Source organism: Magnusiomyces paraingens, assembly GCF_902498895.1.
Source record: "Magnusiomyces paraingens strain CBS 517.90 genome assembly, contig: contig2, whole genome shotgun sequence".
Taxonomy (NCBI): Eukaryota; Fungi; Ascomycota; class Dipodascomycetes; order Dipodascales; family Dipodascaceae; genus Magnusiomyces; species Magnusiomyces paraingens.
In genome coordinates this window covers 3,212,335-3,240,213 of record NW_022474068.1, presented here as the reverse complement: position 1 = coordinate 3,240,213, position 27,879 = coordinate 3,212,335, and the positions used below count along the sequence as shown (strand labels likewise).

The 27,879-nt window shown below is 37.0% G+C and overlaps 10 protein-coding genes across 10 annotated transcripts; 6 read left to right on the top strand and 4 right to left on the bottom strand.

Annotated features, from left to right (window-relative positions):
• Positions 1-409: 409 nt before the first annotated feature.
• SAPINGB_P002759 (uncharacterized protein) lies at positions 410-3,391 on the top strand (the record flags this gene model as incomplete). The annotated part of the gene is made up of 3 exons (XM_031997477.1): positions 410-632; positions 686-772; positions 825-3,391. The coding sequence occupies 3 exons, from the start codon at positions 410-412 to the stop codon at positions 3,389-3,391; spliced, it is 2,877 nt and encodes a 958-aa protein (XP_031853368.1).
• A 974-nt stretch (positions 3,392-4,365) lies between these two features.
• On the top strand, positions 4,366-6,291 carry SAPINGB_P002758 (uncharacterized protein; the record flags this gene model as incomplete). The annotated part of the gene is made up of 4 exons (XM_031997476.1): positions 4,366-4,393; positions 4,455-4,524; positions 4,583-4,654; positions 4,707-6,291. The coding sequence occupies 4 exons, from the start codon at positions 4,366-4,368 to the stop codon at positions 6,289-6,291; spliced, it is 1,755 nt and encodes a 584-aa protein (XP_031853367.1).
• A 2,423-nt stretch (positions 6,292-8,714) lies between these two features.
• SAPINGB_P002757 (uncharacterized protein) lies at positions 8,715-13,356 on the top strand (the record flags this gene model as incomplete). The annotated part of the gene is made up of 3 exons (XM_031997475.1): positions 8,715-9,319; positions 9,377-9,459; positions 9,524-13,356. The coding sequence occupies 3 exons, from the start codon at positions 8,715-8,717 to the stop codon at positions 13,354-13,356; spliced, it is 4,521 nt and encodes a 1,506-aa protein (XP_031853366.1).
• A 121-nt stretch (positions 13,357-13,477) lies between these two features.
• SAPINGB_P002756 (uncharacterized protein) lies at positions 13,478-15,937 on the bottom strand (the record flags this gene model as incomplete). The annotated part of the gene is made up of 1 exon (XM_031997474.1): positions 13,478-15,937. The coding sequence occupies one exon, from the start codon at positions 15,935-15,937 to the stop codon at positions 13,478-13,480; it is 2,460 nt and encodes an 819-aa protein (XP_031853365.1).
• A 400-nt stretch (positions 15,938-16,337) lies between these two features.
• On the bottom strand, positions 16,338-16,802 carry SAPINGB_P002755 (uncharacterized protein; the record flags this gene model as incomplete). Its single annotated transcript, XM_031997473.1, has 1 exon — positions 16,338-16,802. The coding sequence occupies one exon, from the start codon at positions 16,800-16,802 to the stop codon at positions 16,338-16,340; it is 465 nt and encodes a 154-aa protein (XP_031853364.1).
• A 363-nt stretch (positions 16,803-17,165) lies between these two features.
• SAPINGB_P002754 (uncharacterized protein) lies at positions 17,166-17,552 on the top strand (the record flags this gene model as incomplete). Its single annotated transcript, XM_031997472.1, has 1 exon — positions 17,166-17,552. The coding sequence occupies one exon, from the start codon at positions 17,166-17,168 to the stop codon at positions 17,550-17,552; it is 387 nt and encodes a 128-aa protein (XP_031853363.1).
• A 108-nt stretch (positions 17,553-17,660) lies between these two features.
• SAPINGB_P002753 (uncharacterized protein) lies at positions 17,661-19,175 on the bottom strand (the record flags this gene model as incomplete). The annotated part of the gene is made up of 1 exon (XM_031997471.1): positions 17,661-19,175. The coding sequence occupies one exon, from the start codon at positions 19,173-19,175 to the stop codon at positions 17,661-17,663; it is 1,515 nt and encodes a 504-aa protein (XP_031853362.1).
• Positions 19,176-20,351: 1,176 nt separating this feature from the next.
• SAPINGB_P002752 (uncharacterized protein) lies at positions 20,352-21,401 on the top strand (the record flags this gene model as incomplete). Its single annotated transcript, XM_031997470.1, has 1 exon — positions 20,352-21,401. The coding sequence occupies one exon, from the start codon at positions 20,352-20,354 to the stop codon at positions 21,399-21,401; it is 1,050 nt and encodes a 349-aa protein (XP_031853361.1).
• Positions 21,402-21,763: 362 nt separating this feature from the next.
• SAPINGB_P002751 (uncharacterized protein) lies at positions 21,764-22,624 on the bottom strand (the record flags this gene model as incomplete). The annotated part of the gene is made up of 1 exon (XM_031997469.1): positions 21,764-22,624. One exon carries the CDS (start codon positions 22,622-22,624, stop codon positions 21,764-21,766), a length of 861 nt encoding a protein of 286 aa, XP_031853360.1.
• Positions 22,625-25,461: 2,837 nt separating this feature from the next.
• On the top strand, positions 25,462-26,409 carry SAPINGB_P002750 (uncharacterized protein; the record flags this gene model as incomplete). Its single annotated transcript, XM_031997468.1, has 1 exon — positions 25,462-26,409. One exon carries the CDS (start codon positions 25,462-25,464, stop codon positions 26,407-26,409), a length of 948 nt encoding a protein of 315 aa, XP_031853359.1.
• Between the last annotated feature and the right edge of the window lie 1,470 nt (positions 26,410-27,879).

The following is a 27,879-nucleotide window of genomic DNA, read 5'->3' as shown; positions in this document are numbered from 1 at the left end:
AAAGAAGCAATGCCTCTAAAGTTATCTGCTGACCGAAAACAGATACTTTACTCGGCATTCTGTTGGGTTTTCAGAAATTGTCAAATATTAAATCTTATTTTACTAGTATAATGATATTAAAAAAAAAGCTTTTCTAAAGTGAAAGAATTATTATCATAAAAATGGTTAAACTGATTTTTTAAAAAAAGTCATAGTGACAGCATTTATTCTGAATGAACTGGCGGTTCGTATGTCTAGTGAACGTATCAATATATTTAGTGGTGCTATTGCAAGTAATGCACATTGCTGTTTTTTTTTTGTATAATATATTGTGCTAGGGTTAGGGGTTTAATGTATTATTTTTGATACCTTTTTTTTCGCCACTTTTTTGATTAACATTTCAAACCACAACAAATTAAGTTCGTCAAAAATGGATATTGATATAAATGACCAGGATGTTCAATTGGAAAGAGATCAATTGGAAAAAGATCTTCTTGATGTTCGAAAGTTATCTTCCGAAGTTGAATCTGATCCATATTCTCATCAAGCGTATATCGATTTAATCAATAAATTTAAAAGTATGGGCCCATTTATGACTGAAGAGCTGCAAAATGCGCGTTCTTCAATGGCAGAAAAAGTTCTTCTTTCTCAAGGTATGTATTTTTCATTTTAATTATACACATTTCAAACTAATCTAATTATTAAGATGAATGGATTCAGTGGTTGAGTGACACAAACTTACCTGAAGAAGTACGATTAGAGATTTACAGAAAAGCTGTCTCTATGTCACCAAGTGAGTAAAAAGTCAAATAATAAATATGCAAATTTATTAACTGTTTAAATAGCCCCCAAGATGTGGAGTGAATACGCGTCTTTTTTGATTTCAAAATATAATGAAGACAACAACTCCTCGAACTATTCGCGAGATAAAATTTCTCGTGTTTTAGAAAAAGGTTATAACGTTGTAAAATACGATATCCCTGAGAGCAATATTGTTTGGGATCAGTATCGAGATTTCATTGCAACAGATTTGGAAATACCACAAAAACGAGATGCTACTATTTCAAAAATTAAGGAAATGTACCTTCAACGCTTGGCTATACCGCATAAATGTTTATCTGATACCTTTTCTGACTTTTCTTCATTCATCACCACTTATGACAATAATAATTACGAAAAAGAATTAGTATCGGCCAACAAAATATATCAAAATACCCTTAAGGCTTTAGAATTAAGAACTCGTTGGGAGCAATCATTATATGAAGCGAGATCTTTGGATAATTATGCATCTTATATTTACTGGGAAATAACTCTACCCAAAAAACACCAGGAGCCACATTTAGTTGGTGCTCTGTATGAGAGGACCATTCTAGACTATCCTTATGTCCCAGAGGTTTGGGACGATTACTTGTTCTATACAACAGAAAAACTTTATACGGATAATCTTTTAAGCAATATAATTGATAGGTCTTTACTTGCAAACCCCTTTTCTGGAGTGTTGTGGGCTCATAAGTTACGATATTTAACAGGAAAGATTGTAAATGAAGAAATTTGTGATCTGAAACAAACTTTTGACAACATTTCTGTATTCAAGGAACCAGAAAAATATAACGACTGGAAATCATTTATGACAGAATGGGTCACTCATTTCACTAAAAAATTTGGCCCTGTTTTGAATGATCCAAATGATAGTTCTTTATTTGAAAAGGTTTTAGAAGGGTGTGAAGATGCTATTGAAAGAATTATGAGAGATGGTAAAGATGATGCAAATTTTGATTTAGAGGTTATGATTTCCAATTTTTTTACAAAAATTCAATATGATAATTTTGTATGGGAAAAACTTAAAAAGACTCGTGGTAATTATTCAGAATATTGGATTCAATGGGCTTCTTGTGTTAATAAATCAGAGGGTTATGAGAAGAGCAAAGTGAGACTAATTTTTGAAGAAGCTATTAATCGAAAAAATCTTGACTGGCCTGAAAAGGTTTTTGAGGAATATGTATTATTTGAAAGAAACTATGGTACCTGTCACTCAGTTCAAAAGGCATTAGCCAAAACACGGATTTTAAGTAAACTCCTTCAACATCGCAGACAGCAAACTCAAGCATCAAAAGAAGGATATATTCAATCCGAAAAAGTGGATTCAGTTGAAATAATATCTCATAAGAGAGCGCATGAAGATATTGATGATGTTGTCCTAGATCAAAGCAATTATAAAAGCGAAGATTCTGAAACTAAATCTAAAAAATCGAGCCACCAAAATACAAGGGATCGCGAAAATAATACAATTGTTGTTTCTGGATTCAGTAAAGCTACAACTGAAAAGGACCTCCAAAAATTTTTTAATGAGTGCGGTGAGATCATTTCAATCAATATTGGTGAAAATAATGTTGGAATTTTGGAATTTGCTGATCATATTAGTGCACTATCAGCGCTTACAAAAGATATGAAGAAAATTAAGGGTCATGAGATCAGTGTTCGGTCAGGAGAGGCAACAACACTTTATGTCACCAATTTCCCTCCAGAATTTAACGAAAGTGATATCCAACAGCTATTTGAACAGTATGGTCAGATTTTGTCTATCCGATTCCCTTCTTTAAAGTTTAATACACACCGTCGATTCTGTTACGTTCAGTTTAGTAGCGGAGAGAATGCAAGAAAAGCTTCTGAGACATTAAATGGTGAACAAATTGGTGAATTGACAATGCAAGTTCTAATATCTGATCCGTCTAAAAAAACAAGCCGAAAAGGAGCTTTATACGAAGATCGAGAGGTTTTTATTAAGGGGCTGGATTTTAACTCTGTTGATGAAAAAGAGCTCAGATCTATTCTTAGAAAGTATGGAACTATCGATCGCATTCGTTTGCCATTGAATAGAACAAATGAGAAGCAGGGTAGACTTCACGATGGATATGGGTTTGTTGTTTTTGGTAGCTCTTTAGAAGCAGAAGCCGTAATCAAATCACTTAATGGAACGAAGTTAGGTTCACGAACCATATACGTGTCTCTTGCCAGTGATAAAAATACAGGTCCTAAAAAGTTGTCAAAAGTGGTTTTTGATAATGGATTTGAAAAAGAAGATAACAATTATGATCGCAATGATATATTGGCAAGAACGCTTTCCATATCTAATCTTTCTGACACTGTCAATGATTCGCAACTTAGAGTGATTTTTGAAAAGTATGGTCCCTTGAAGCAGATTTTATTGAGACCAGATCTTAACAGCGCTAAGGTTGAGTATGTCAATGTTGCTGATGCTGGGAAAGCTGAACTTGCACTTCAAGGTCATTTGATCTCTGGACAACCTATAACTATTAATGCACCCAATGTGCAGAATGCCAAAAGTGCTGTTAGTGGATTAGGACATTTATCTTTTATCCCACGTGCCGCAATGAGAAATAAGCGGTTGTAAATTTTGAAAATAGTAGAAACGTTTTAATGTTAAAGAAACTTTTTCTCAATATGTGTATTCTTTGAGTTGTGGTAACAAATTGATTATCCATCTAAAAAGTCTAGTGTTTTTGAAAACATTTTGATCTTTGCTACTATGCATTTTAAGTTTTAGTGTATTTATTCTGTAATAATTCGATAATTTGGTTTGGAGGTGGAGAAATTAATAATCTAGTAGTGGTTAGGGTTGCTACATGTCAAAATTACACAAATTTCATGACACTAAAGTTTTTTTCGTGGCATTGTGAAATGTCATTCACAAATAATGATTTAAGAAAAAACAAGTGGCATTTAGTGTATTTTTTTGTCAAAATATCTTAAAAATTTTTGATAACTGATGGTTTTAAGCCCTATATATTTGTAATGTGTAAATATTTAAATGGATTGACAGTTATAAGCTTGTCTATGATGCAATCATCCTGTTTATAAAAAATATACGTGACAAGTTTTTTAAGGTTGGTGTGCTAGTTTTTTTTTTTTTTTTTTTTGCAGTGACAAAAAAATTTGTTACGTGCAGTTCAGTATAAAAATTTTTACCCTCCCCTTTCCACTCATAACACACACCTCTTGCATTGCCACCAATAAGTATAGAAGTACTATTTTGTTTGACATCCAAGCTTTTGTATCGACTACTTGTCCTTATTTATCATCAACCTGACAATTACTATATTTGTTTTTGTTTGTTTGTTATTGCTTCTTTGGTTATTATTTCTTGCCAGAGTATTCTTAGAGACTTGTCATTTCTTACCGACTACACTTGCGATACGCTTGTCCTGCAAATCAAACCCTTACAACTCTTTTGAATAGATATTTGCATTTGATTTAACAATAAATTTTAGAAAAAAGAGTTATAATATTGAATCGAAATACTTGATTGACAATATTTTCTATTTTTCACTTTATCCATCTTAAAATCTAAATTTCTTTCAGAAAAAAATGTCCCAACCTACTACACAATACTTTGGTACGCTTTTATGTTTACTATATTTTTTTTAAGATCATTAATTAACATCTTAATTTAATAGCACGGATACCTAAGACTGTTGGTCTTCATACAGGAGCTCCCGATTACACATCGGTATCAGGATTTGCTTCGTAAGTTATTATATTATATTATTACTATTTTTGTTGTTATTAACAGTTGGATTCTTAGCCCCTCAGAAGTTGTTAGACAGTCATTATATTCGCCTAACGGTAAATACTTTGCCTATAATACTGCTACTGGGTATGTTTTATAATGTTTTTATGAAAGTGACACCTCTAATTTGCTATTTTAGTGTCACTCTTATTGATCCTGATTCTGGATCTACCCTGAAAACTATTGAAGTTGAAAATACCTTAGACTTTGCATTTTCTCCTCTTGGGTCTATTCTTATGACATGGGAGCGTCCTAAACGTGATGAAAGCCGTGGCGGCGACTTTGGCCCTAATATCAAACTGTTTAGAACTGAAACTGGAGAATTTATTTGCGACTTTGTTTCCCGTTCGCAGAGCAATTGGCAACTTCAATTTACTCATGATGAAAAGTATTGTGCCCGCATGGTAACAAACCAAATCGAATTTTACGATTCGAAAAATTTTACTAAACCATGGGCTCGTCTTAGAGCTGAAAACTGCTCTAATTTTTGTGTAAGCCCTGGTCAGAATTACTCAGTGGCTGTTTTTACACCGGAGAAGTCTGGCAAACCTGCCAGTGTTCGTGTTTACCAATTCCCCAATTTTGAGCAACCCGTTTCTCAAAAAACTTTTTTCAAGGCTGAGATGGCTAAGATGAAGTGGAATAAGCTTGGAACCGCCCTGCTTGTTCTGGGGTCCACAGATGTTGACAAGACTGGAAAATCTTACTATGGTGAAACCAACCTTTATCTTTTAGGTATTGCAGGATCGTACGATTCCCGTATTCACTTGGATAAGGAGGGTACAATTCATGATTTTGCTTGGTCTCCAAATTCTAGAGAATTTGGTGTTGTTTATGGTTTCATGCCGACTACCACGACGATCTTCGATGCAAGAGGTAACGTTGTTCATACATTCCCTATCGCACCTAGAAACTCTATTTTTTTCTCGCCCCACGCTCGATTTATTTTAATAGCTGGTTTTGGAAACTTGCAAGGAGATGTGGATATCTACGATCGTCAAAAACAGTTTAGCAAAATTTGCACAATTGAGGCTTCGAATACCTCTGTATGTGAATGGTCACCGGATGGAAGATACATTTTAACTGCAACAACTTCTCCTCGTCTTCGTGTTGATAATGGAATTAAAATCTGGCATTACACAGGCAAACTCATTTATACCAAGGATTATAGTGAACTTTTTGCTACATCATGGAGACCTATTGATGCTAATCTTTTCCCTATGCGTTCGACCTTGTCACCTGCTCCCACACCCCATGCATCTGCTGCCACCTCTGCAGGCAAGGGTAGCGCTTCTTCTGCAGATACTCCACCTAAGAGTGCCTATGTTCCTCCTCATGCTAGAAACAGACCTGGTGCCTCTGGTCATGTTGCCCCTACCACATTGTATGAGCTTGAGCAATCTAATAACAGTGTTCAACGCCAAGTGCCTGGTTCTGCTGGTCGCACAATTGTTGGTGCTCCAGTTAAGACTGGAAAGAAGAGAAATGGCGCCAACAAAGTTGCTGAGGAGCCTCTTCCTTCTATTTCTTTTAATGCTCCAGCCAGTGCTGAAGAAAAGAGAATTCGTTCTCTTCTCAAGAAGATTAGAGCTATTGATGAGCTTAAGGTAAAGCGTGCCAAAGGTGAGAAATTGGAAGATACACAGGTGAAAAAGATTGCAACTGAAAAGGACATTTTAGAGGAGTTGAAATCACTAGGCTGGTCCGAAGAGAGCCAGAATTAAAAGCTCTTTTAGGAATCTTTTTTAGTTAAAGAATTGAAAATGTTTTTTTTTGAGCATTATTGCTGATTAATTGAAGTAATGCTTTAAGATTATAGAATACCTTCATCATGTTTGTAGTTTTCATAGCTCAAAAAGATTTGAACTGGATATTGGATAAGTGTGACTCCTGAGTCATAACTATCAGACATTAAAATGGTTATAATAGGAAAGGGCAGTAGTAGAGTTTAATAATTTATAACTTTTTATAATAAACAAAACCAGGTTTTCTGAATTGTATTGAAATTCAAAAGTCAACTAATTAGGAAAGGTGTAATAAGTTGTTAATATTGTTCAAAGGAGTTTGGTTATTTGGTAATCAAAGATAAGAAACGCAAAAAAAAAAATTGTTGGTTCTTTAATTTAACTTATTTTCATGCATTCATATGAATGGGCAATCAGACCCAAGCTTATAGCCTGTCTCAGTAATCACAATTTCTTTAAAAATACATTAGAATTTTAATAAAAAATGAAACCTATTGAAGGAACGAGCGGTACTTTTATAACATGCCATTTCCGGTATTTGTTGAATTTTGCTTAGAGCATCCAATTTAAGTAATTTGTTACTTATATCCAATTAACATTTCTCAGGTCAAAACAAATAAAAAAAAATTCATTATCCCAAAATGAAAAATAAAATTACCAACCCCTCTAATTTATGGTATTAAAGGAGGACAAAATCATATATATAAATTCTTGATTGATAACTGGTTTTGTGGTTTGAAAAAAAAAAAAAAAAAGTTAATTTAAATGAAAACTAAAAGATTTTAAGGGTCTGTTGAAATGAAAAAAAAAAAAAGAATATGTTTAGTAAGATATATAACAATAATAATATTACGATATATATTGAGTATCTCTATTTTTCCATATGCTCATTGTTGAATTCTCCGTTTTTTATTTTGAGACCAACTCCGATTGTTTTGATTTTTCGCCTCATTTCACCTGATTTGGAAATTGTTGAATAAAGCAGTAGCAACGGCGGGAACAGCGGGTAGAATGGGATTCCGGAAGCAATTGCAATTACTATTGTTAAGCTTAATTTTTTTTTTATGCAATCAAATTACGTGTGCGGCGTATCGCCATCTAACGTCAAAGATGAACCTAAAAAGATAGATGTTATTGGTCTTAAAATAACTCCGAAAAGTGTTTTCAAAGACTTCGTTTGCGCAAATGAACTTTAAGTTATTTGTGTATATTTAATTTAAGATATGTTTAAGAAAAGAATTTTTTTTTTTTTTTGACAAAGCGAAGAACTGAAGAACTGTAAATTAGCATTTGTATAAGATAAACTTAGAAAGTACACAAGATCTTGTTTTTTTTTTTAAAAAAAAATTGATTGTGATTGTAAAATGATAGTAGTATACATGTGTAATATCAATAACATCCATAAATAAATATAATAAAAACGTTGTGCATTTTATCATCTTTTACCAAAAGTGAAAAATGACCATGGAATGAAGGATTGGGGGGGGCTTATTCTCCTAAACATTGGACATCAATAATAATAAATATAGAGACGGACTATTTTTTTTTTCAAAAAGTTCCACCTTCCGAGCGAAGGAAATAGAAATAAAGTCCGTTAGGAGGCATCTGCAACAGTAAGAAAATACGTTTTAAAAAATTTGCTTAAGAGTAATGGATTAAGAACAAAAACAAAAGAAGGCTTTACTTCAAGTATATTTTTTTTTTTAACAACTGATAATGCATATTATTATTGTTATTATTTGTTTTTTAATTTTAAAAGATTGATTTGAAAAATTGATCCAACCTTAAGAGCATTTAGAAAATTAATCAACGAGCCAAGTAATCTCGGAACGGAAACTTCCAAGAGATTTACAGTCAATCTTGAAAATGTTATTGTTTGTTCATTCATCATAGTGATATTGTCACTCACAGTCATCGAGCACTGAAGTTATTAGGAAAACACAACTAGCCGCGCACATTACATAATGCTAAGAGGTTGCGGATGCTGAGGCGTTCCAGCGGAAAGCAAGACATCCGCCAGTGTCCGTGGGTGAGAATGCAAAGACAATTGTGACTAAGCAACAGTGCCAAGACTTAGTAACATATATTCGGGATACAACTTAGATATTTGGTCAGATATTATTAGCTTGAAAAGACCATTTCTGGAGCTTGCAGGTGAAAAAGTAGATAAATAGCTTTGGATCCCCCCATTGATGTAGTTTTTTTTGTGTTTAATTATTCATATCATTCTTTTTTACAATTCATTATTTATTATATTAAAATAGGTTAATAGTACTTTTTTTTTTTTTTTTTTTTAAGTCTATTGTAATCTTTTCAATTAAATTTTCACACATACTCAAACAAACAATTAAAGAACACCAAATTGCATTCTTAAGCATTGAGTAATATCTCTACTTTCTGCCATGTCTGATCAAAACGAAAAAGACGGGCCCATTAACTTTTATGGGGATTCATCTTCTTCTGATGAACGTGATGAGAAGCAACAGCTTCGTGACGCTGATGAGAAGATTCTCTCACTTGCACGCCAATACACAAATCAATCTACACAAAACATTGAAAGCGCCTCTCTTCGAAATGTTCCCGTCGGAGAAACTGCCTCCATTGCCTCCGATGGTCTTGGTCGCCGCCTTTCTCGCACAGTAACAAACATGCTTTCTCACATAGACACAAATATCAACCCTTTTATTGAACCTACCGACCCAATTCTTGACCCTTACAGTGACCAATTCAACGCTCGTGCATGGGCTCGCCATGTTTTGAGATTTAAGGATCGGGATCCAGAAAGATATCCTATGCGAACCACAGGCGTTTCATTTAGAAATCTCGGCGCTTTTGGCTACGGTACAGGTACTGATTATCAGAAGACTGTCGCAAATCTTCCACTTCAGGTTCCTAGTGTTATTCGATCTTTTTTTGGTCATAAGGGTGACAAAGTTCAAATTCTTAGAGAGTTTGATGGTCTTGTCAGGTCTGGAGAAAGTTGTGTTGTTTTGGGCCGTCCCGGAAGGTAAGATTTTGAGTTTTTTTTTTTTTACAAATCCAAAAATTAACTTTTTTTTTATAGTGGTTGCTCCACTTTTCTTAAGTCCATTGCACAAGACACTTATGGTTTCCACCTGACTGAGGACACTCATATCAATTACCAAGGTACGATTGCTTTAAATATCGTATTAAATTTCCCATTGTTTAATTTACTAACCGAAATAAATAGGTATCACGCCTGAGCAGGTAATCAAGAATTTCCGTGGCGAAGTTGTTTACAATGCCGAGACTGAAGTCCATTTCCCCAAACTTACTGTTGGTGACACACTCAAGTTTGCTGCATTGGCAAGAACTCCTGAAAATCGTCTTCCTGGCGTTACCCGTGACCAGCATGCTACTCACGCTCGTGACGTTGTTATGGCCTCTTTTGGTCTTTTGCACACTATGAACACTGTCGTTGGTGATGATTTCATCCGTGGTGTTTCTGGTGGTGAACGCAAGCGTGTCAGTATTGCTGAAGTCGTTCTTGCTGGTTCTTCTCTCCAATGCTGGGATAACTCCACTAGAGGTCTCGATAGTGCTACAGCCCTCGAGTTTATCAAAAACCTTAAAATTGACACTGACATTTCAGGTGCTTCTATTTTTGTATCCCTTTACCAGGCTTCTCAGGATGCCTACGATCAGTTCGAAAAAGTGACTGTTCTTTACCAGGGTCGCCAGATTTTCTTTGGCCGTGCTGACACCGCCAAGGAATTCTTTGAACGTATGGGATATGAGTGCCCTCCCAGACAAACTACTGGTGATTTCTTGACCTCTTTAACATCTCCCGCTGAGCGTGTTGTCAAGCCAGGATATGAGGGCCGCGTCCCCGCTACTCCTGATGAGTTTGCTCAGTACTGGAAGGCCAGTCCTGAGTACCAAGCTCTTATTGAAGAAATTGAGGAATGGGAAAGAGAAAATCCCATTGGTGGTGCATCCGTCGAAAGATTTTTGGAATCAAGATCTGCTCAACAAGCTAAGCACACCAAGGTCACTTCACCTTACACTCTCTCCTATTGGATGCAGGTTAAACTTTGTATGCACAGAGGTTTCCTTCGTGTTAAGGGCGATCCAGCAGTTGCATTGTCTACAGTCATTGGTAATTCCATCATGGGTATGATTATTGCCTCAGTTTTTTACAATCTTCCTTGGGATAAAACATCTTCTTTTGTGGGAAGAAACACTGTTTTATTCTTTTCAATCCTGTTCAACGCTATGTCTTCTGCTCTCGAGATTCTTACATTGTATGCCCAGCGTCCCATTATTGAGAAGCATAAGCGTTATGCTTTTTACCGTCCCTCTGCTGAAGCCTTTAGTTCCGTTATTTGCGATCTTCCTGTTAAGCTTATGACTGCTGTTGCTTTCAATATAGTTTTATACTTTATGACCAACTTGCGTCGTGGCAGTGCAAAGGTTCCTGGAACTCATCAAGGTTCTGATCCTTCTTACTTCTTTGTGTTCTTTTTGTTTTCTGTTTTGTGTACTTTGGTTATGAGTGCCATTTTCCGAACTATTGCTAGCGTCACTAAGTCTATCTCTGAAGCATTGACTCCCGCCTCTCTTATGATTCTCATGTTGGTCACCACTACTGGCTTTGTTATCCCCAACGTTGATATGCACCCATGGTTTCGTTGGATTGGCTACATTAACCCCATTGCTTACTGTTTTGAATCTTTGATGATTAATGAATACCGCAACAGATATTTTACTTGTAACAACTTGGTTCCTTCCGGTGATGGCTATGATGATATTCCGATCTCTGAACGCTCTTGTTCTATTATTGGTGCTGAGGCAGGTAACCCTATTGTTTCTGGCACCGCTTACATTGGCAAGTCTTTTGAATACTACACTGTTCATATGTGGAGAAACTTGGGTATTGTGTTTGGGTTTGCTGCTTTTTTCTACTTTACATACTTTGTGTGTGCTGAGGTTGTTGCTGGTGAACGTTCTCGTGGTGAAGTCTTGGTTTTCCAAAGAGGTTATAAGCGTTATGCAAATGATGAAGAATCTCAGAATGAGCTTCGTGATAGCAATAGACCTCCTTCTGTTGAGGGTGAGTTCACTCTTCAAAAGCAAGAGGGCATTTTTGCTTGGAGAGACGTTTGCTACGATATTAAAATCAAGGGTGAGCCTCGTAGACTTTTGGACAATGTTGACGGTTGGGTTCAACCTGGTACCTTGACTGCTTTGATGGGTTCTTCGGGCGCCGGTAAGACTACTCTTCTGGATACACTTGCCGATCGTCTTACTATGGGTGTTGTTACCGGCGATATGCTTGTCAATGGCAAACAACGTGACAAGTCTTTCCAGCGCAAGACGGGCTATGTCCAGCAACAAGATGTTCACTTGGCCACTTCTACTGTTCGTGAGGCTCTTGAATTTTCTGCTCTTTTGAGACAACCTGCTCATATCTCTCGTGCTGAGAAGCTTGCTTATGTTGATGAAGTTATTAAGATTTTGGAAATGGAGGAGTATTCTGATGCTGTTGTTGGTGTCCCCGGTGAAGGTCTTAACGTTGAACAGCGCAAGCGTTTGACTATTGGTGTTGAACTTGCTGCTAAACCTGAACTTTTACTTTTCCTTGATGAACCTACCTCTGGTCTTGATTCTCAAACTGCCTGGTCTATTATGTTACTCATGAAAAAGCTTACAAACAGTGGTCAAGCTATTTTGTGTACTATTCACCAACCTTCTGCTATTTTGTTCCAGCAATTTGATAGACTTTTGTTTTTAAGGAGAGGTGGTCAGACTGTGTACTATGGTGACATTGGTGAAAATGCCTCCAAGATGATTTCTTATTTTGAGCGTAATGGCGGACCCAAGTGTTCACCTGATGCTAACCCTGCTGAATGGATGCTTCAAGTTATCGGCGCTGCCCCTGGCTCCCACACTGATGTTGACTGGCACCAGACTTGGCGCAACTCTCCTGAGTACCAGAAGGTTCAAGATGATATTTCTTCTCTGATTGAGAGTGTTGGCCCTGTTAAGTCTGCCTCTACTGCTGTCAAGGAAAACGAGTCTCGTTCTTTTGCTGCTTCGATGCCTACTCAGATTTTTGTTGTTTGCAAACGTGTCTTCCAACAGTATTACCGCACTCCTTCATACATCTATGCCAAAGCTGCTATGTGTATCATTTCTCCTATTTATGTCGGTTTCACTTTTTACAAGGCTAAAAATGACGTTCAGGGCATGCAGAACCAAATGTATTCCATTTTCATGTTTCTGGTTGTCTTTGGTACTCTTACACAGCAAATCATGCCTCACTTTGTTACGCAACGTTCATTATACGAAGTACGTGAACGACCTTCGAAGACATACTCTTGGGTTGCATTTATGATTTCCAATTTGATTGTTGAGATGCCCTGGCAAACTTTAATGTCAGTGTTTTCTTTCTTCTGTTACTACTACCCAGTTGGTCTGTACCGCAATGCGTCGGTTAGTGGTGCTACCCATGAGCGTGGTGCTCTTTTCTTTATGATGGTTTGGGCCTTTTACATTTACACTTCGACTTTTGCACATATGGTGGTTGCTGCCATTGATAGTGCTGATGCAGCTGCACACTTGTCTAACTTGCTTTTCATGATTACTTTGATTTTCTGTGGTATTATGGCCCGCCCCGATCAATTCCCACACTTCTGGATCTTCATGTATCGTGTGTCTCCGATGACGTATATTGTGAGCACGTTCATGTCGGCAGGTCTAGCTGGAAATACAGTAGAATGTGCAACGAAAGAAATTGTGCACTTGACCAACCCTTTCACAAACAAGACTTGTGGAGAATTTCTTGATAGTTATGCATCTTCTTCTGGCGGTGCTGTTTTGAACCCCAATGATTATACTGGATGCCAGTTCTGCACCATGGCCAAGACTGATGACTTCTTGGCTCTGCTTAGAACGCCTTTGAGCGAAGGCTGGAGAAATTTTGGTATCATCATCGGATACATTGCAATTAACTGTGTGGGTGCTCTTTTATTCTACTGGCTTGGACGTGTGCCCAAGGGTTCTAAGAAGAAGAAAGAATAAATTTTTATTGAAAAAGAAAAGTATTTTATATAGAGTTAATTATCGGTTACTATATTTATTTAATTTGTATTAATAGTTTAAAAATGGTATAATAATGAATTGGTTTTTTACAAAAAAAAAATCACTGTTTTTTGGCTCGTTCAAAAAAAGGAACTTGAGAGACCTTGCGTTTTTTGGAATCACCACTTCCGACACCGGATGACAATAAGGATTGTTCAGAAGGAGGTGCTCCCAGTCCTATCCCTGTGGAGCCATATATAGTATTTGGCATAATAGCACGTCTAATTCCATCACTCATACGACCAAGGCCTGTGTTTTCTTTCCAGCCCATTTTCTGGAGCATCTGGGCACCAAAGCTCAATGCAACAGGAGGTTTTTCCTCACCTCCTGTTTTCAAAGACCCGGAACTAGCAACTGAAGAATTTGAAGAATTGGAGTCATCTTCGGAGTGTTTAAAGTCGAGCATAATGCGGGCTGAGTTAACTCGCTGCTTGATCTTCATGTTATTCAAATGTTCTGTGGATTTGGCATGAGCATTTAGCTCACGGGTGGAATAACAACGATACGAGCACAAAAAACATGTGAGTCCGTCAAAATCAAGAAACTTTGCAGAAATAGAACTGTCATCCTCTGATTTATTAGAATTTTCATCATTTTGAGGAAGTGAAAATTTTCGGTGCTCGTCAGGAGGTTCATCAGCAGTAACCACAAACAGTGACTCATTTTTGGATTCAGCTTGTTTTTCTTCCAGTTGATTTTCTTCCTTTTCACGTTCTAAGAGAAATTCAGCACGTTTTGTTTTCCATTTATTCATCTGCTGTAACATTGCTGCATTTTTACCAGACTTGATCTTGTGGTGCCTTTCTTCTCGCCCTGAACTACTCTTTTCTTTTCCCAGGGATTCTAGGGGAGACCGTATTTCAAGAGGGTTTCTTACTTGATTTTTAACGGCTTGCAGATGTGTAGAAGTTGCCTTTATATTTGGAATAGAAAAAAGTGGTCGTGAAACTGCTTCTTTTTGCTTTAATTGCTGATACAACGCATATCCCGACACTTCCTGAGCATGCTCTGCGTCTCCAGTTTTTTCAGTGTTTTCTTCTTTGGAAGGTTCTTCAGATAATTCTTTAGTGCCATTTGCACTGGGTTGGGGATACTCTGCCAAAAACATGTCCTGGTTCCAGTACTCCATTTGCTGACCAGCAACAGATGTGAATGTATAGCCATGCTTGATACCGTCTTTGGACGCCGGCTGGAATGAACCTAGAGAAACGTATGACGCTTTTATATGAGCCAAATTAGGGGGTTCACCCGGCTCTAGATCTGATTGGATTTGGGATAAATGTTGTTTGCTATTGAGATGTGTATATGCAGCTGTGGCAAGAGCGAGATTTCCAAACTCCACAAATGCAAAGCCAGCAGAGTTTTGTTGTAGAGACTTGTCACTTTGATTTTCTTTCGAAGCAGAGTTTTTGTTCTTGTTATCAGAAGAGTTTCCATTTTCTGGGGAATCAAGGGGTTCGAAGGGTTTAGCATTTTCAAGCTCTTTTGGTTTAACGGGGGCTTTTTTATACTTTACCAAAAATACACGACGAACAATGTTTCCGCTAGTCTGAGTGTGTTTGGGTATACTATTTTTGACATCAGAACCTAATTTTTTATTTACGAGGTTGTAAAGTACTTCCTCTGTATGCATATTTGGATCCAGAGACTGAAATAAGAGCATGGGCGTGGGCATGTTTCCAATATCGGTGTCTCCACAGACATCTTTATTATCATGAGAATGTCGAAACAATCCAACATCTAAAGGTTTATTATTCCTTTCTTGATTTTTGCTAAGTCTCCTTTTTTTGCGATTATAATGGTCATCTCGGGGCCTATATTGGCCGGCGTTATGGTCTGCATTGTCTCTGTAATCTAGGAAAACTCTGTCGCGGTCGTCTCTGTGGTATCGGTCACGTTCAGAGTGGTACCTTCGGTCTCTAGTATGATCACGTTCACGGATATTGTCATCTCTGTAATGTATTTCTTCATGAGAATGTTTGGGGTTGTCCGTATTGGAAGAGTTGACTGTACTTATTTTTTTTTCTTCTTCGGGTTTGCTTGTTGGATTAGAGCAGCCTGGGTAGTCTAAAGTTACCACCAGATCTTTGTTAATCTGGAGAGTCCGTGATCCATTTTGCTGTTTAGACATATGGTTTATAAAGGTATTCATTTCTTGTCCATTGTTAAATGTTAACTGAGCTAAAGCACAATTGTTTGTAGGTGCCATTTCAATCTGGGGAACCGTAACACCCAAAAGTGCAATCACCATAGAGATATCAGATTCTTTGACAGAGCCAATTTCTTTTTGAAAATCAGCATCAACTAATAATGACACTGTATTTTCTTTATTAGATCTGTTGGTGCTACTGATCGCCGAATCTTTTGTATTTCTGTAAAGGTCTTGCGGTGGTCGTTGTCTTTTGTAGTTGTTGCTATTATTATTGTGTTTGTAATAATGAGGAGGAGATGATGATGGCCGCGAATCGTAGAAACCGCTATTGCTTCTCGGCCCACGCTGAAAATTGTGGTTAGGACGCATCAGAAAGACTTTAAGAGCATTTTTTGTTTTGTTTGATCAAAGTTAATCGTTAGTGAGGAGTTTGTGATAGTGATAGTTTTTGGAAAAATAAGGTGGTGATGAAATATTTATTGCACGTGCAGCGCCTATAAAAGTCTGGGTTACACATTTAGCAATTGAGAGTTCACAACTTCGAACGAAATTTACTTGAGAATGATATAAAAATGATAAAAAAATGAATATATAATTAGCTAGAGTAACAATGTAAATTTTTTTTTAATTTTTTTTATTATATTTTATTAAAAAGGGTCGTTAAAATGAATAATGATATCTTTATATTTTCTTTGTGCACTGGAGGCTCTTGTCTCTATAATTCCCACCTTAAAAAAAACCTGCATTCTGTTTCGTCTTCCTGATCCATTTAGGACTTGACATTGTTTGGAAATTCACCAGACTCAATGCCAGCTTTGTATTTCTCGTGGGCATATCTGGTACCGCAGTACTGGCATGGGTGAGCACCGGGCTTATCGAGGTTGATAAAGATCTTGGGGTGACCCTGGACGCCTCTACCACCGTCACAGACGGCAATATTGTCGTGGCCACTCAAGTACTCGATAGGCTTCTGGGCAATCAGTTCAATACCGGCATAAGGGCGGGGCTGCAGCTCAATGTCGCGCTGAACAATACGGACACCAGAGAGAGCCTCAGCACGGGGCTTTTGCGAAGGAGCCCAAGTGTCATGGCGGTTGGGGGCCTGGTTGGAAAGAATCTCGGCAACACGGGCCTCCTTGTCGGTGTCGACAGCAGTTTGACGTAACCGCAGGCAAGTTGAGAAGAATCTGGATGTGGAGGCGACAGCGGTCTTTCTGGGGGCGAGTCTAAGCATTGTTGTATGTTTATGTATATGGGGGGGGATGATGATGATGGTGGTTGAGGATGATGAAGGTGTATAGGAAAAGGGAGGGTTTTTTTCTTGTTCTCTAAGAAAAAAAATTAAAAGGTAGGAAAGCGCGGGATAACAGAAAACGCCTTTGAGCTGATTGGCTCTGGTTGTTACACCATTGTGTTACATTACAATAGGTTTTTCTTTTTTTTTTTTGTGTAACAGAAATTCCCAATCTACAAACAAACAAACAAACAAACAAAAAATCAAAATAAAAATATAACATCAACAACGAGGATTTTGAATTTTACAATCACCATCGTTATCATTGATAATATCATCATTATCATTAACAGATAAAATACCATGGACGAAACGACGCCGGCACAGGTCTTTAAGTGGACCCAGGATGTCTGCGACATTCTATCTCAACCTGACTTGCTTGTATTTTGGGCCCATGCGCAGGGCGTATCTGTTGCCCATGCACGTCGCACTATACTTCAGTCTCTGGCTCAGAAACCTTCAAACATGAATACACAACATGCTGGACCCAATGCTATTATTGCAGAGGATAAGGCACGGTTTGCTTCAGAGCACCGGGTACGGCTTCAATATGGAGCATCAGGTAGTAGTAGTGGCCGAGGTTCAGGCAGACTTTACAGCGATAGCACAAATACAAGTACAATGAGTCTAGGGAGCAACCTGGGCCAAGTTGGTAGTAGCAGTGACACTGGGCCCATTTCTAAACGGTGATAAAAATTCTAGCAGGACTAGAAGGTCTAAACGCTTGTTTATATTTCAGGAGAGTATAATAGTAATCCAAAAAGAGGTATATATATATATATTTCATATGAGTACACTTTAAAAGATGAGCTCACGGGTACTGAGCTTGTTGAGATGCATATAAACGTCTGTGCCGTAGCCTTCAATACTCTGAAGAACAACATCGCCGCCAAAGTATCGAGCGTACAGCCGTGTGATGGGTAAACCGTAGCCAAAACCTGCCATGGGTGCGCCCATCATGGGTTCACTAAATTCAGGACCAATTTTGGGAGGTTCCTTGACAGTTGTGTAATTGTACATCCACACGCGCTGCTGAACCGAACGAGGAATACCGCCGCCCTTGTCGCTGATACGAATGGTAATGTCCTCGGAGCCGTCGCCAACCACAATAGTGACTGGTGGGTATGTTTTTGAGTCTACATCAACGCCATACTTTTCCACAACAGCACGTAGTGAGTTTTTGACTGTTTCAAAAATCATGTGGGACAAGTGAGCGGGAATGTACATGAAACGAAGGTCTGGATCGCACTCAATTATAACCTTGGGGCCTTCATAGAGGCCATAGGTATCTTCACAAATTTCTTCTGCTAATGTGACAGCGTGCTGAATGGTCTCCTTGACACCAGTATTTGTGCAAATGATGCCAACGTAATCTGGGGCAAACCGACCTTCCATGAGAGCAAGTTGCTGACCAATAAGCATTCGAATTCCGATTCTAGACATGAAAAAGCGATCGAGGAAGCTCTGGATACGCTGCTCGTGGAAACCAGGTTCAATCATGCCGTGGCGCTTGACAATCTCACCATTGGTATCACCAAAGTCGTAGTTGTAATTCATATAATGATTATTGTTACGATGGTGGTCCAAAGAGCCATTAGCAGATGATCCTTGTTTGAGGCGGTGCTTTTCAGAGTATTCCTTAATACCCTGAGCCATGGTAGTGACGACGGCATCATGACGCTTGCGCACCTTTGTAAGACAATCCTTAAAGGCATCGAGATATTCATGAACCTCTGGTGGCCATTTTTGGTCTCCATCGAACTTTGTGAGAGGGCTTCCCCCAAAGCCGCTAAAGAGTCTGTCTTTTAGCGAGCCAAAGAAAGACTTGTGGTGTGCTTCATTGTGATGTTCGTTGATGTGGTCATTTGGGTTTGAGCCATCCTCCAAAGCCTTGAGGGTCTTGAGAGTGGGCTTGATGTAATCGTCTTTAACATTGTCATTAAACTGCTTTGCAGGCATAGACAGAGATTCGCTGGAAACTTGGAGTAAATTTGCGCGGACTGTGTCTGGGAGTCGTTCCTGGGCATATTGCTGCATATCTACAATGTCTTCAAAGGACTTAACGTACCAGCCTAGCACACGCTGAATACTGGGAGATTCACCGAGTCCTTCCGGTAAATTCTCAAGCTCTCGAACACGGTGGGCAAGACGTACAGGCAGCTCATCAGCCATGAACTGGGCTGCACGGTAAACTGTTGCTGTAGATGGGGTTTGACCAAACTGTGCCATTTGAGCCAGCGACAGCGCAGTTGGTGGGAACCGCGCATAATGACTGATTCTCTGAGCGGTAGAAGGTTTCACTACCGAGCTCATAGTAAAAGAGAACTGGAAGGGAAAAAATAAAAGAAATTAGGAAAATAGAAAGTGTATATTAAAGGATGGGCGAAAAAGAAGTCGTTTTTTTTTTCTAAAAAAAAGAAAAATAAAGAGTGGTGAGACGAAAACAATAAGGGAGGCGGGGAGATGGAAGAAAGTGAAAAAATAAAATAAAAAAAAAATAAAAATAAATAAAAAGGTGAGGTACTGAACAGAAATACCTTAGGAGCAAACAACCAACCTTAAAACAGTCGCCGGATACCCACTTGACCTTGGCTGTTCACGAGATCCACGGGAAGTTTTCTAAATTGGAAGGATTCTGTAAAATAAATATATAAAAAAGGAATTTGAGGTGTATTAAAGAAAGAACTTGAAGAAGCGCTTACATTTTAGTGGCCTCTAGTTGGCGAACATTTTTTATTTTTATTTTTTTTTTTTTTAAAGCATTTGATTCATTAGCTTGTTCTTCCCCAGACTTTATGCGGACTCAATTGGTCTACCCCGCCAACTCGGGACTTTAAGTTTCACATAAGTTTTAAGAGTCCCGAACGTTAACCAAGAAATCAATAAACCAAAAAGAAAAAAGAAAAAAATAATGAGGTTTTTTTTTTATGTGGATTGATGTCTTTGTAGGTAATATAGTATGTTTGAAAATTTTCACGGACCTAATACTTTAAAGTTCCGGTGCTTCAGACCGGAGCCCTTATAACCCCTCAACCAGATTTTTTTCAATTCTCGTTTTTTCATGACATTATTAAAGTCTTCTAGTAGTCTAATATTTCAGTTGATTTATTCATTTTTCTCATCAAAATACCTATTTTTTCACTGTTTGTTGTTTGCTGGTTCGGGCGGAACCTTCCGACAACTTTTTTCTCTTCGTACGCATCGCCTTTTCCTTCCTCTACCAAAATACAAACAACCCCAGATTCTAAAAACACGTGATCGATTATGTAAATAATTACAAACATTTTTGTGTCTATCCTCCCAACTGAATTTTTTTTTTTTTTTTTTTGCCAGCAAGTCCTCCGTCAAAGCAAACAAAATTCACAACCTCCATCACCATCACCACCACCACTACCAAACAAATCGCCACATTCTAAAACAAAGAGCTTCTCTCTCACCAGCATTTGTATATATATATACACAATTACATACATCTAGCTGTAAACAACAATGTCCGAGATCTCAGCTGAAGAACGCCGCCGCAGGCGTCAGGAGCGTATCAAAGCTAATGCTGGCGATCGACTGGCCAAAATTACGGCAGGCAACAAGGGCCGCACACCAGACCCTGTTGTTATTCCATCCAGCGAGCCGCAGGATTTCCCCCAAACTACACCCGATACATCAGCGCCCCAATCCACTGGCGCGTCGTCTTCATTTTCGGCAACACCTGCTTCTGTGCGTGTTTTGCCCAATCAGCAACCCATTGTGCAGCCGCTGTCAGCTTTGAGCGAGCTCTCGAATAATAACAAACAACCCCCTACAGATCTTAACGATACTACTCCTAGTTCCGACTCTGCGGGCAGCGTCGACAACGATCCGCTATTTCAGCTTCTGTCGAAACTCAATTCTTCTACCTCATCGGGATCCCCTAAGCCTCAGGACTTTAACGACTTTGCAAGCCAGTTTGCCAGCATGATGGGCATGTCTGTACCTACTTCTTCTAATGGTAGTGGGTTTTCAGAACCTCCATCAACACCCTTTCCATTTGGTGCCCAACAACAACAACAACCACCACCACCAGTTACCCCTGAGCCTTCTCCAAAATCAAGCCGAACAGACCTGTTATGGACCGCGCTACACTTTGTTGTTTTTTCGGTTCTTGCCATTACTTCTGGTCTTGTATTTTCTCAACGTCGCCAGTTTACAGAACTTGACATTGTCCGGATCAACGAGTATTACGATCCTTCCTTTGAGTATCTGGCACCACCTGCAGACAATGCACTTGATTCTGCGTCGGAAGCTCCACCTAACTTGATTCCACCAAAGTTGCTGTGGTACTTTAGCACGCTAGAACTCGTGCTGCAAACTTCGCGGTTTTTTATTGAGCGTGGTGCTCCTCCTGCCGACTCGAAACTCACCAAGTTTGCATCGTACCTGCCACATCCATTCAACACGTACTTGTACACTGGTGCACGATATGCTCGCATGGTAAAGACAATTGTGCAGGACTTTTGCTTGCTATTGTTTATTGGTGGCATTTACTCTCTCATTTCTTCTTAGTTTGACTCAAAATTTTCTGCTGTTAATTGATATATGGTTAAATATTAATAAATTGATTAAATTAATAAACATGCTTGGTTAAAATAATTAATTGGAAAACAAAGAAAGCTCTACGCAATTTTGAAAAAAAATAAAATAAAATTAAAACCAGATTTATTTAAAGAATAAGTCATGTAGTAAGTAGTTGGTGGCATAAGCTTGCGTAACCAGCAAAAACTTGGCACATAGCTTAAACAAAACTTTCTCCAGGTTTTTAAAAATATACGTCATTATCCAAAGTTTTTTTTTTTAAAAAGTTATACCAAAATACATTTTTTCTTTATACAATAATAATAGCATCAAACAGATTCCAAGATGATTGCTTACCAGTTGCTATCATCATTGCTGTTGTTGTTGTTGCTGCTGCCATAAGAGTTGTCATTGTCTCTGCCACCTCTGCGGTTTCCAGAACCATAAGAGTCGTCATTGTTACTGCTTCCATAAGAGTTTGAAGAATCGTCATTTCCATAAGAGGAAGAGTTGTTATTTCTGCCAGAGCCATAAGAATCTGACGAGTCATCGTTTCCATAAGAAGAGGAAGAATTGTTGTTTCTGCCAGAACCATAAGAGTCGGAAGAGTTGTCATTTCCATAAGAAGAAGAGTTGTTGTTTCTGCTAGAGCCATAAGAGTCGGAAGAGTCGTCACCATAAGAGCTCTTCTTGTTAGAAGAACCATAGGAGTTGGAAGAGTCATCATTTCCATAAGAGTTAGAAGAGTCGTCACCATAAGAGCTCTTCTTGTTAGAAGAACCATAGGAGTTGGAAGAGTCATCATTTCCATAAGAGTTAGAAGAGTCGTCACCATAAGAGCTCTTCTTGTTAGAAGAACCATAGGAGTTGGAAGAGTCATCATTTCCATAAGAGTTAGAAGAGTCGTCACCATAAGAGCTCTTCTTGTTAGAAGAACCATAGGAGTTAGAAGAGTCGTCATTTCCATAAGAGTTGCTGGAAGAGCCGTAAGAGTCAGACGAGTCATTGCTGTAAGAACTCTTCTTGTTAGAAGAGCCATAGGAGTCATTATCATTGTCATTGCCATAAGAGGAAGAGTTATTGTCATTGCCGTAGCCACCTCTGTTGTTATCATTGTCACCACCAAAGACCTTGCTGGCAATACCACCAACCTTGGATCCAAAAGAGGAGTCGTCGTTGTTGTTGTTGTTGTCGTTGTCACGTCCAAAGATCATTTTTGTAATTTTTTGGTTACAAAGGTTTCAAAAGAATTTAAAAAAAGAGGTTAAAATATAATTGAATTATAAGATTATGTGTTGTTTTTTTAAACAAAAAAAGATAAAATGAATATATATAAAGAAGTAAAAAAAAGAGAATTAATATGTTTTTTTTTAAAATTTGAGGGAGTTTCTTAATCTTTTATACTTTTTTTTTTGTGTAGTTCTATTTTAAAAAAAAAATTAAAAAAAAGTAAGGCGGTTTAACCTCAGGTCTTGTGAATAGCAAAATTGCAAAGGATAGAGGAAAAGAAGTTTGCGATGCATTTCCCGCCCAATTGAGTTTACCGGACCAAAAAAAGAAAGGCCAATTGCGATAGAAATTGTTTTAGTCAATTCATGATGCCATTGTTCAATTGGATTGCTTTTTTTTTTTTTTTAAGCATTTTATTTTACAAATTCTTTCGGATAGGTCCTTTCCTCTCTCCCCCCTTTTTTTTTTTATATATTTTTATTTTTATTTCTTCTTTGACTTTCCAGGAATGAATGAAAAAAAACCCATGAAGAATATTATTTTTGGAGATGCCATTCTTTTATTTATTTTTTTTTTTTTGGTTCTCTTGTGATTGAATAATAATAATATTAATATTAAGCATACATTGATTTAAATACAATATCTCTTTTTTTAACAATATCGCTTTTTTTTTTTTGGTATTAACAAGTGTGGAGTAAAAGTATATATATATATATATATATTGGTCAAATAACAATGCTTTTCCAAAGAACGCACAAAATCCATCCCATCTTACAGTAAATATTTCTTAAGCTATTTTACTCTAAAATATCATCTACGATGAGCATCTTTGCGCCCCACCTTGTGATTTTAACAATTGGATATTTCACGTGTTGTGGTATTAAAAGCCCGTAAATCTTCGTAAAAAAAAAAAAACAAAAAAAAAACCCTAAGTAGTGATGATTACAAGAGAAGCGGGGATAAAAGAAAAGAAAAAAGACTTTGATATCTTGCTAATGCTTCTAACAAGTTAAGATTTATGTTCTTCAATATTACTATCCAATAAAACAAGTAGTCTGGTAAATCACTCTGGTTTGATACCATCGATTGAATGAAAAAAAAAAAAATAAATAAAAAGGTTTTTTTTTTTTTTTTTGGAATGATCAATCAATCAATCAATTAAACAATGACCCCAAATGTAAAAAAAATATAGATAAAAATACTTCATCATTGTCAAAGTTAACGTCAACGTCAACATCAAAGTTGAGTAAAATAAAGTAAAATAGAGGAAATCTTCCAGGCTGGCAATTTCAAAATCTAAACAGGGCGGCTTTCTTTTTCAAAGATAGTAGAATATAATAGATTGAAGTAGACCGCCGTGCTAGCCAGCGAATTTTATAACGCCTTGAAAAAAAAAATAAAAATCAAAAGCGCGTGTTGCATTTTGTCTGCTCCTACTAAGTGCTGCTGCTGCCTTCCATACAATTTTTTTTTTTTATAAAAAACAAAAATAACACGCCAAAATGTTACTTTTTGTCGGGTACTTTTTTGCAATGTTAACTACTATCATGAAAAGTTCCTTTTGGTCCGACCGCCTGGTCGAATAACCAGCCAGAAAGCTGTATTATCACCATCATGAATTCATTATTGTTTTAGTACTGAGAGAATTTTCAATGTTTTAAAAATCTATTAGTTGTAAATACTCTAGTAAGACAGAATAACCGAGAGGATATCACCACTAATTGATATTTCATTCTCTTCTTTATTTTCTCTCACCACTCCGCGTAAAAAACAAAAAAAAAAAAAGCATTCTTTTCGGTAAAACAAAAGTCCTCTAGTTTCTTTTCCATCCTACTTATCTTGATTCTTCCTTTAACTATTCATTTTTTTTTTCGGCTACATTATGAATATTTAATGCCCAGCGGTTCTCAAATTTCTGATATCAGCCTTATTAAGATTCCACGCATGATCCTTGTTTTACCAGTGTTATAAGACCTATATTAATACTGCTACTGATACTACTATTACTACTACTTTTGCTACTGTATAACTAACACTGCCTTGATCCACGACTCCTTTCTCTACGCAGTGTATGCTTAAACTAAAAGCTAAGACTCTCCACCCATTGTTCAATTAAAAAATTATATCGTATATGGCTTAGTTAATTAATAAAAATATGATAACAAGACTTTTTTGCGCACATGAAAAAAAAAAAAAAAAAACCGCACGTATGCTAATTTATAATTATATATATATGTGAAACAGTGCACACTACTTGCAAGCAAGACCACAAAAAGATGTTCAACATAAACTGTTCCGTAATTACTATAATCACCTCTTTTCTTCCTTTTTTTCTCATTTTTTTTGAGTGATTTATATAAACCCATTTTTCCCTGCACCCCATCATCATCATCACCCCCTTTAGAATTGATTAATCCCGGTGTCTGTGTTCCATTTTTTGGGGGGTTTCAAAAAAAAAAAAATTTAATTTACATTAAGAATTTCTACTATTGAAATTGCCACAATTATAATAATAACATCCATTAATACTATTTATTATACTCTCCTATGTTTCATTTCATATATATCTGAAATATTTTGGTCCTACAAAAAAAATAAATAAACCACCCCGTTTTTTCGTTTGGATATCAATTGCACGGCTTATCATCACGTGGCAACACGTGACTTAACCAAACTTTTTTTTTTATTAGCTAGCCAGTCGAGCGCCACCGAAAAAAACAAAACTGCTTTTTTTTTTTTTTTTTTTTTTTTTTTTTTTTCAGTCTCCCCTCACCGATCAGCATTTATAATTATCTAACCTTTCTCAATCCTTTCCTAATCAATGTCCTTCGCCAAACCAAACATCATCTTCTCCACATTCACATCTGTTTCAAACACAACAACCACTGCTTCTATCCGTCGCGCCTTGACTCTCAGATCACACCTTTCGTTTTCTTCTTTAAAAATGCCCTCTTCTAAACCAATCACCACCGCCGCTGCGCTCATCATTGGCGATGAAGTCCTTAACGGTAAAATCAAAGACACAAACTCCACATACTTTGCCCACTTCTGTTTCCGCAACAACATTGAGCTCCGTCGCATTGCTGTTGTCCCCGATGAAGAAGAGGACATTGTTGAAACCCTCCGCCGGTTCGCTTCGAAATACGACTTCATTATCACTTCCGGTGGAATTGGTCCAACCCATGATGACATCACTTACGAGGCCGTTGCAAAGGCTTTCGACGTTCCTGTTGCCCTCGACCAGGAATTGGCCGATCGCATGCACTCCCGTGGCAGTAAAATTGACCCATCAAATAAGGAGGCTTATGCTGCACAACTTCGTATGGCAATCATTCCAGTTGCCGATGAAACTAAGGGCGTAACTGTCGAAAAAATCTATATTGATGAAAACCTTTGGGTCCCCTCAGTTAGTGTAAACTCTCAGGTTCATATCCTTCCAGGTATTCCTCAGCTTTTTGAGCGCATGCTTGAGGGTCTTCTCCCCCACATTGAAAAGCGTCTTAACACTAACCAGCTTCTGCGCTACTACGTCTCTACAAAGCTCCGAGAATCAGAAATTGCCCCATACCTCACTAAAAAGCAAAAGGAGGTCAATTCAAAGGGAATCAAGCTTGGAAGTTACCCCCACATTAGCTTTGGTGTTAACACTGTCAGCATCATTGGTAAGCAGTCCGATGAAGAGTTTCTTAAGGAACTTGTTAAGGATGTTGAGGAAAACGTTGAAGGAAAGGAAATTTCAAAAGAAGAGGAGGCCAGAATTTCAGCTTAAAACATATTCATATAAACATCTATAGAGACTTCTTTCAGTTAAAAAAAAATCTTCTTTTTTTTCTTAATCCAGTTGAAATTGATCAAAATGATAGCCATCATATTACGTCAAAAACTCATCATACACGGTTAATGACTCAGTCATCTCATCAGATTATGTAATAACAGTATTTTTAAGAGGGGAGACCAAACGCTTTACAAGACATAGAAAGTTACTGGATCGGAATTCCGTAAGGGTTAGGGAAATTTATATACGAAAACAGATTGAAACATTTTTAATAATAACCAAGTTATTCAACCGGGTGGATGGGGTTTAAAATGACAACCAAACAATCAAAATATTTTATATTAATTCTTAAAATAAAATAGTACAATTGAAATGATATATATATAAGGTATGGGTTTATTAAACGTTTGAAAGTTTCCTCAGTTAAGTGAAAGATAATATCGTACTGATTGAAATAAAAAGATTTTAAGTCTTTAACACTTAAAATTGTTTATAACGGTTTAAAAGGTGGTTGTTTTTAAATATAATACAAATTTACTGAAATATATAAGCACGAGTTAGAAAATAAAAATACTATTTACACTCCGAGAAGCAGTTTTCAAAGGTTTACAAACAATTAGGTTTCATAATAAAAAAAAAAAAAACTGTTTTTGATTTTTATCTTTATACAACCTGGGTGACCAATTTGAATCATAAATAAAAATTTAGAAGGTCTTCTAAGGGAACATTTTGCAAAATATTTAAAAATAAAAATCTGTTATCAGTGTGTGATTATAAAAGAAAAAAAAAACAGAAAAAAATAAGATGACATCATAGTAGATAAATTTCTAAATCTCAAGCTTTAAGGGATGATGCTCTTCCAAAATATTGGTTATATTAAATAAACTATTGTTAACTTTTTTCTTCTTCTTTAACTTTCAAATAATTTACACCAAAACTTAAATTAATGAATACACACACACACAAAAAAAATAAGCTTATTAGCTTTTTTGGTTATAAACAATTGAAAGAGCTTCAGGTGATATATGGCTTTGTTTTATTGCAATTACAATATTTCTTTGTCTTAACGATTATCAGCAAGTAAAATGTTACAAATCTAAGCTAATTAGATGTCTCATTTCTTATTGGTATCAACCGGAAAAGGGCAATTTTAAAAGATCTTAAAAAAGAACGATAAAACGTTCAGCTTACTATCAAGTCAATTAAAGCTTTTATAGCTAAATATTTTATTTAATCAATTGAGAAATTAGACCGGGGTTTCATTTAAGAAGTTTTTAAAAGAAGTAGTATAGCCAAAATGTGTCTATTGTTGGCTTGAATGCTACACTTATCAAAAATAATTTGGAGTTTGAAAAAAAAATATATATATATAATTCATTATTTATAGAAAATTTCGTGGAAAACCTCCCATATAATATTAAAAAGGAACTATTTAACATTGAGCTTCATAAGAAAACCATTGAG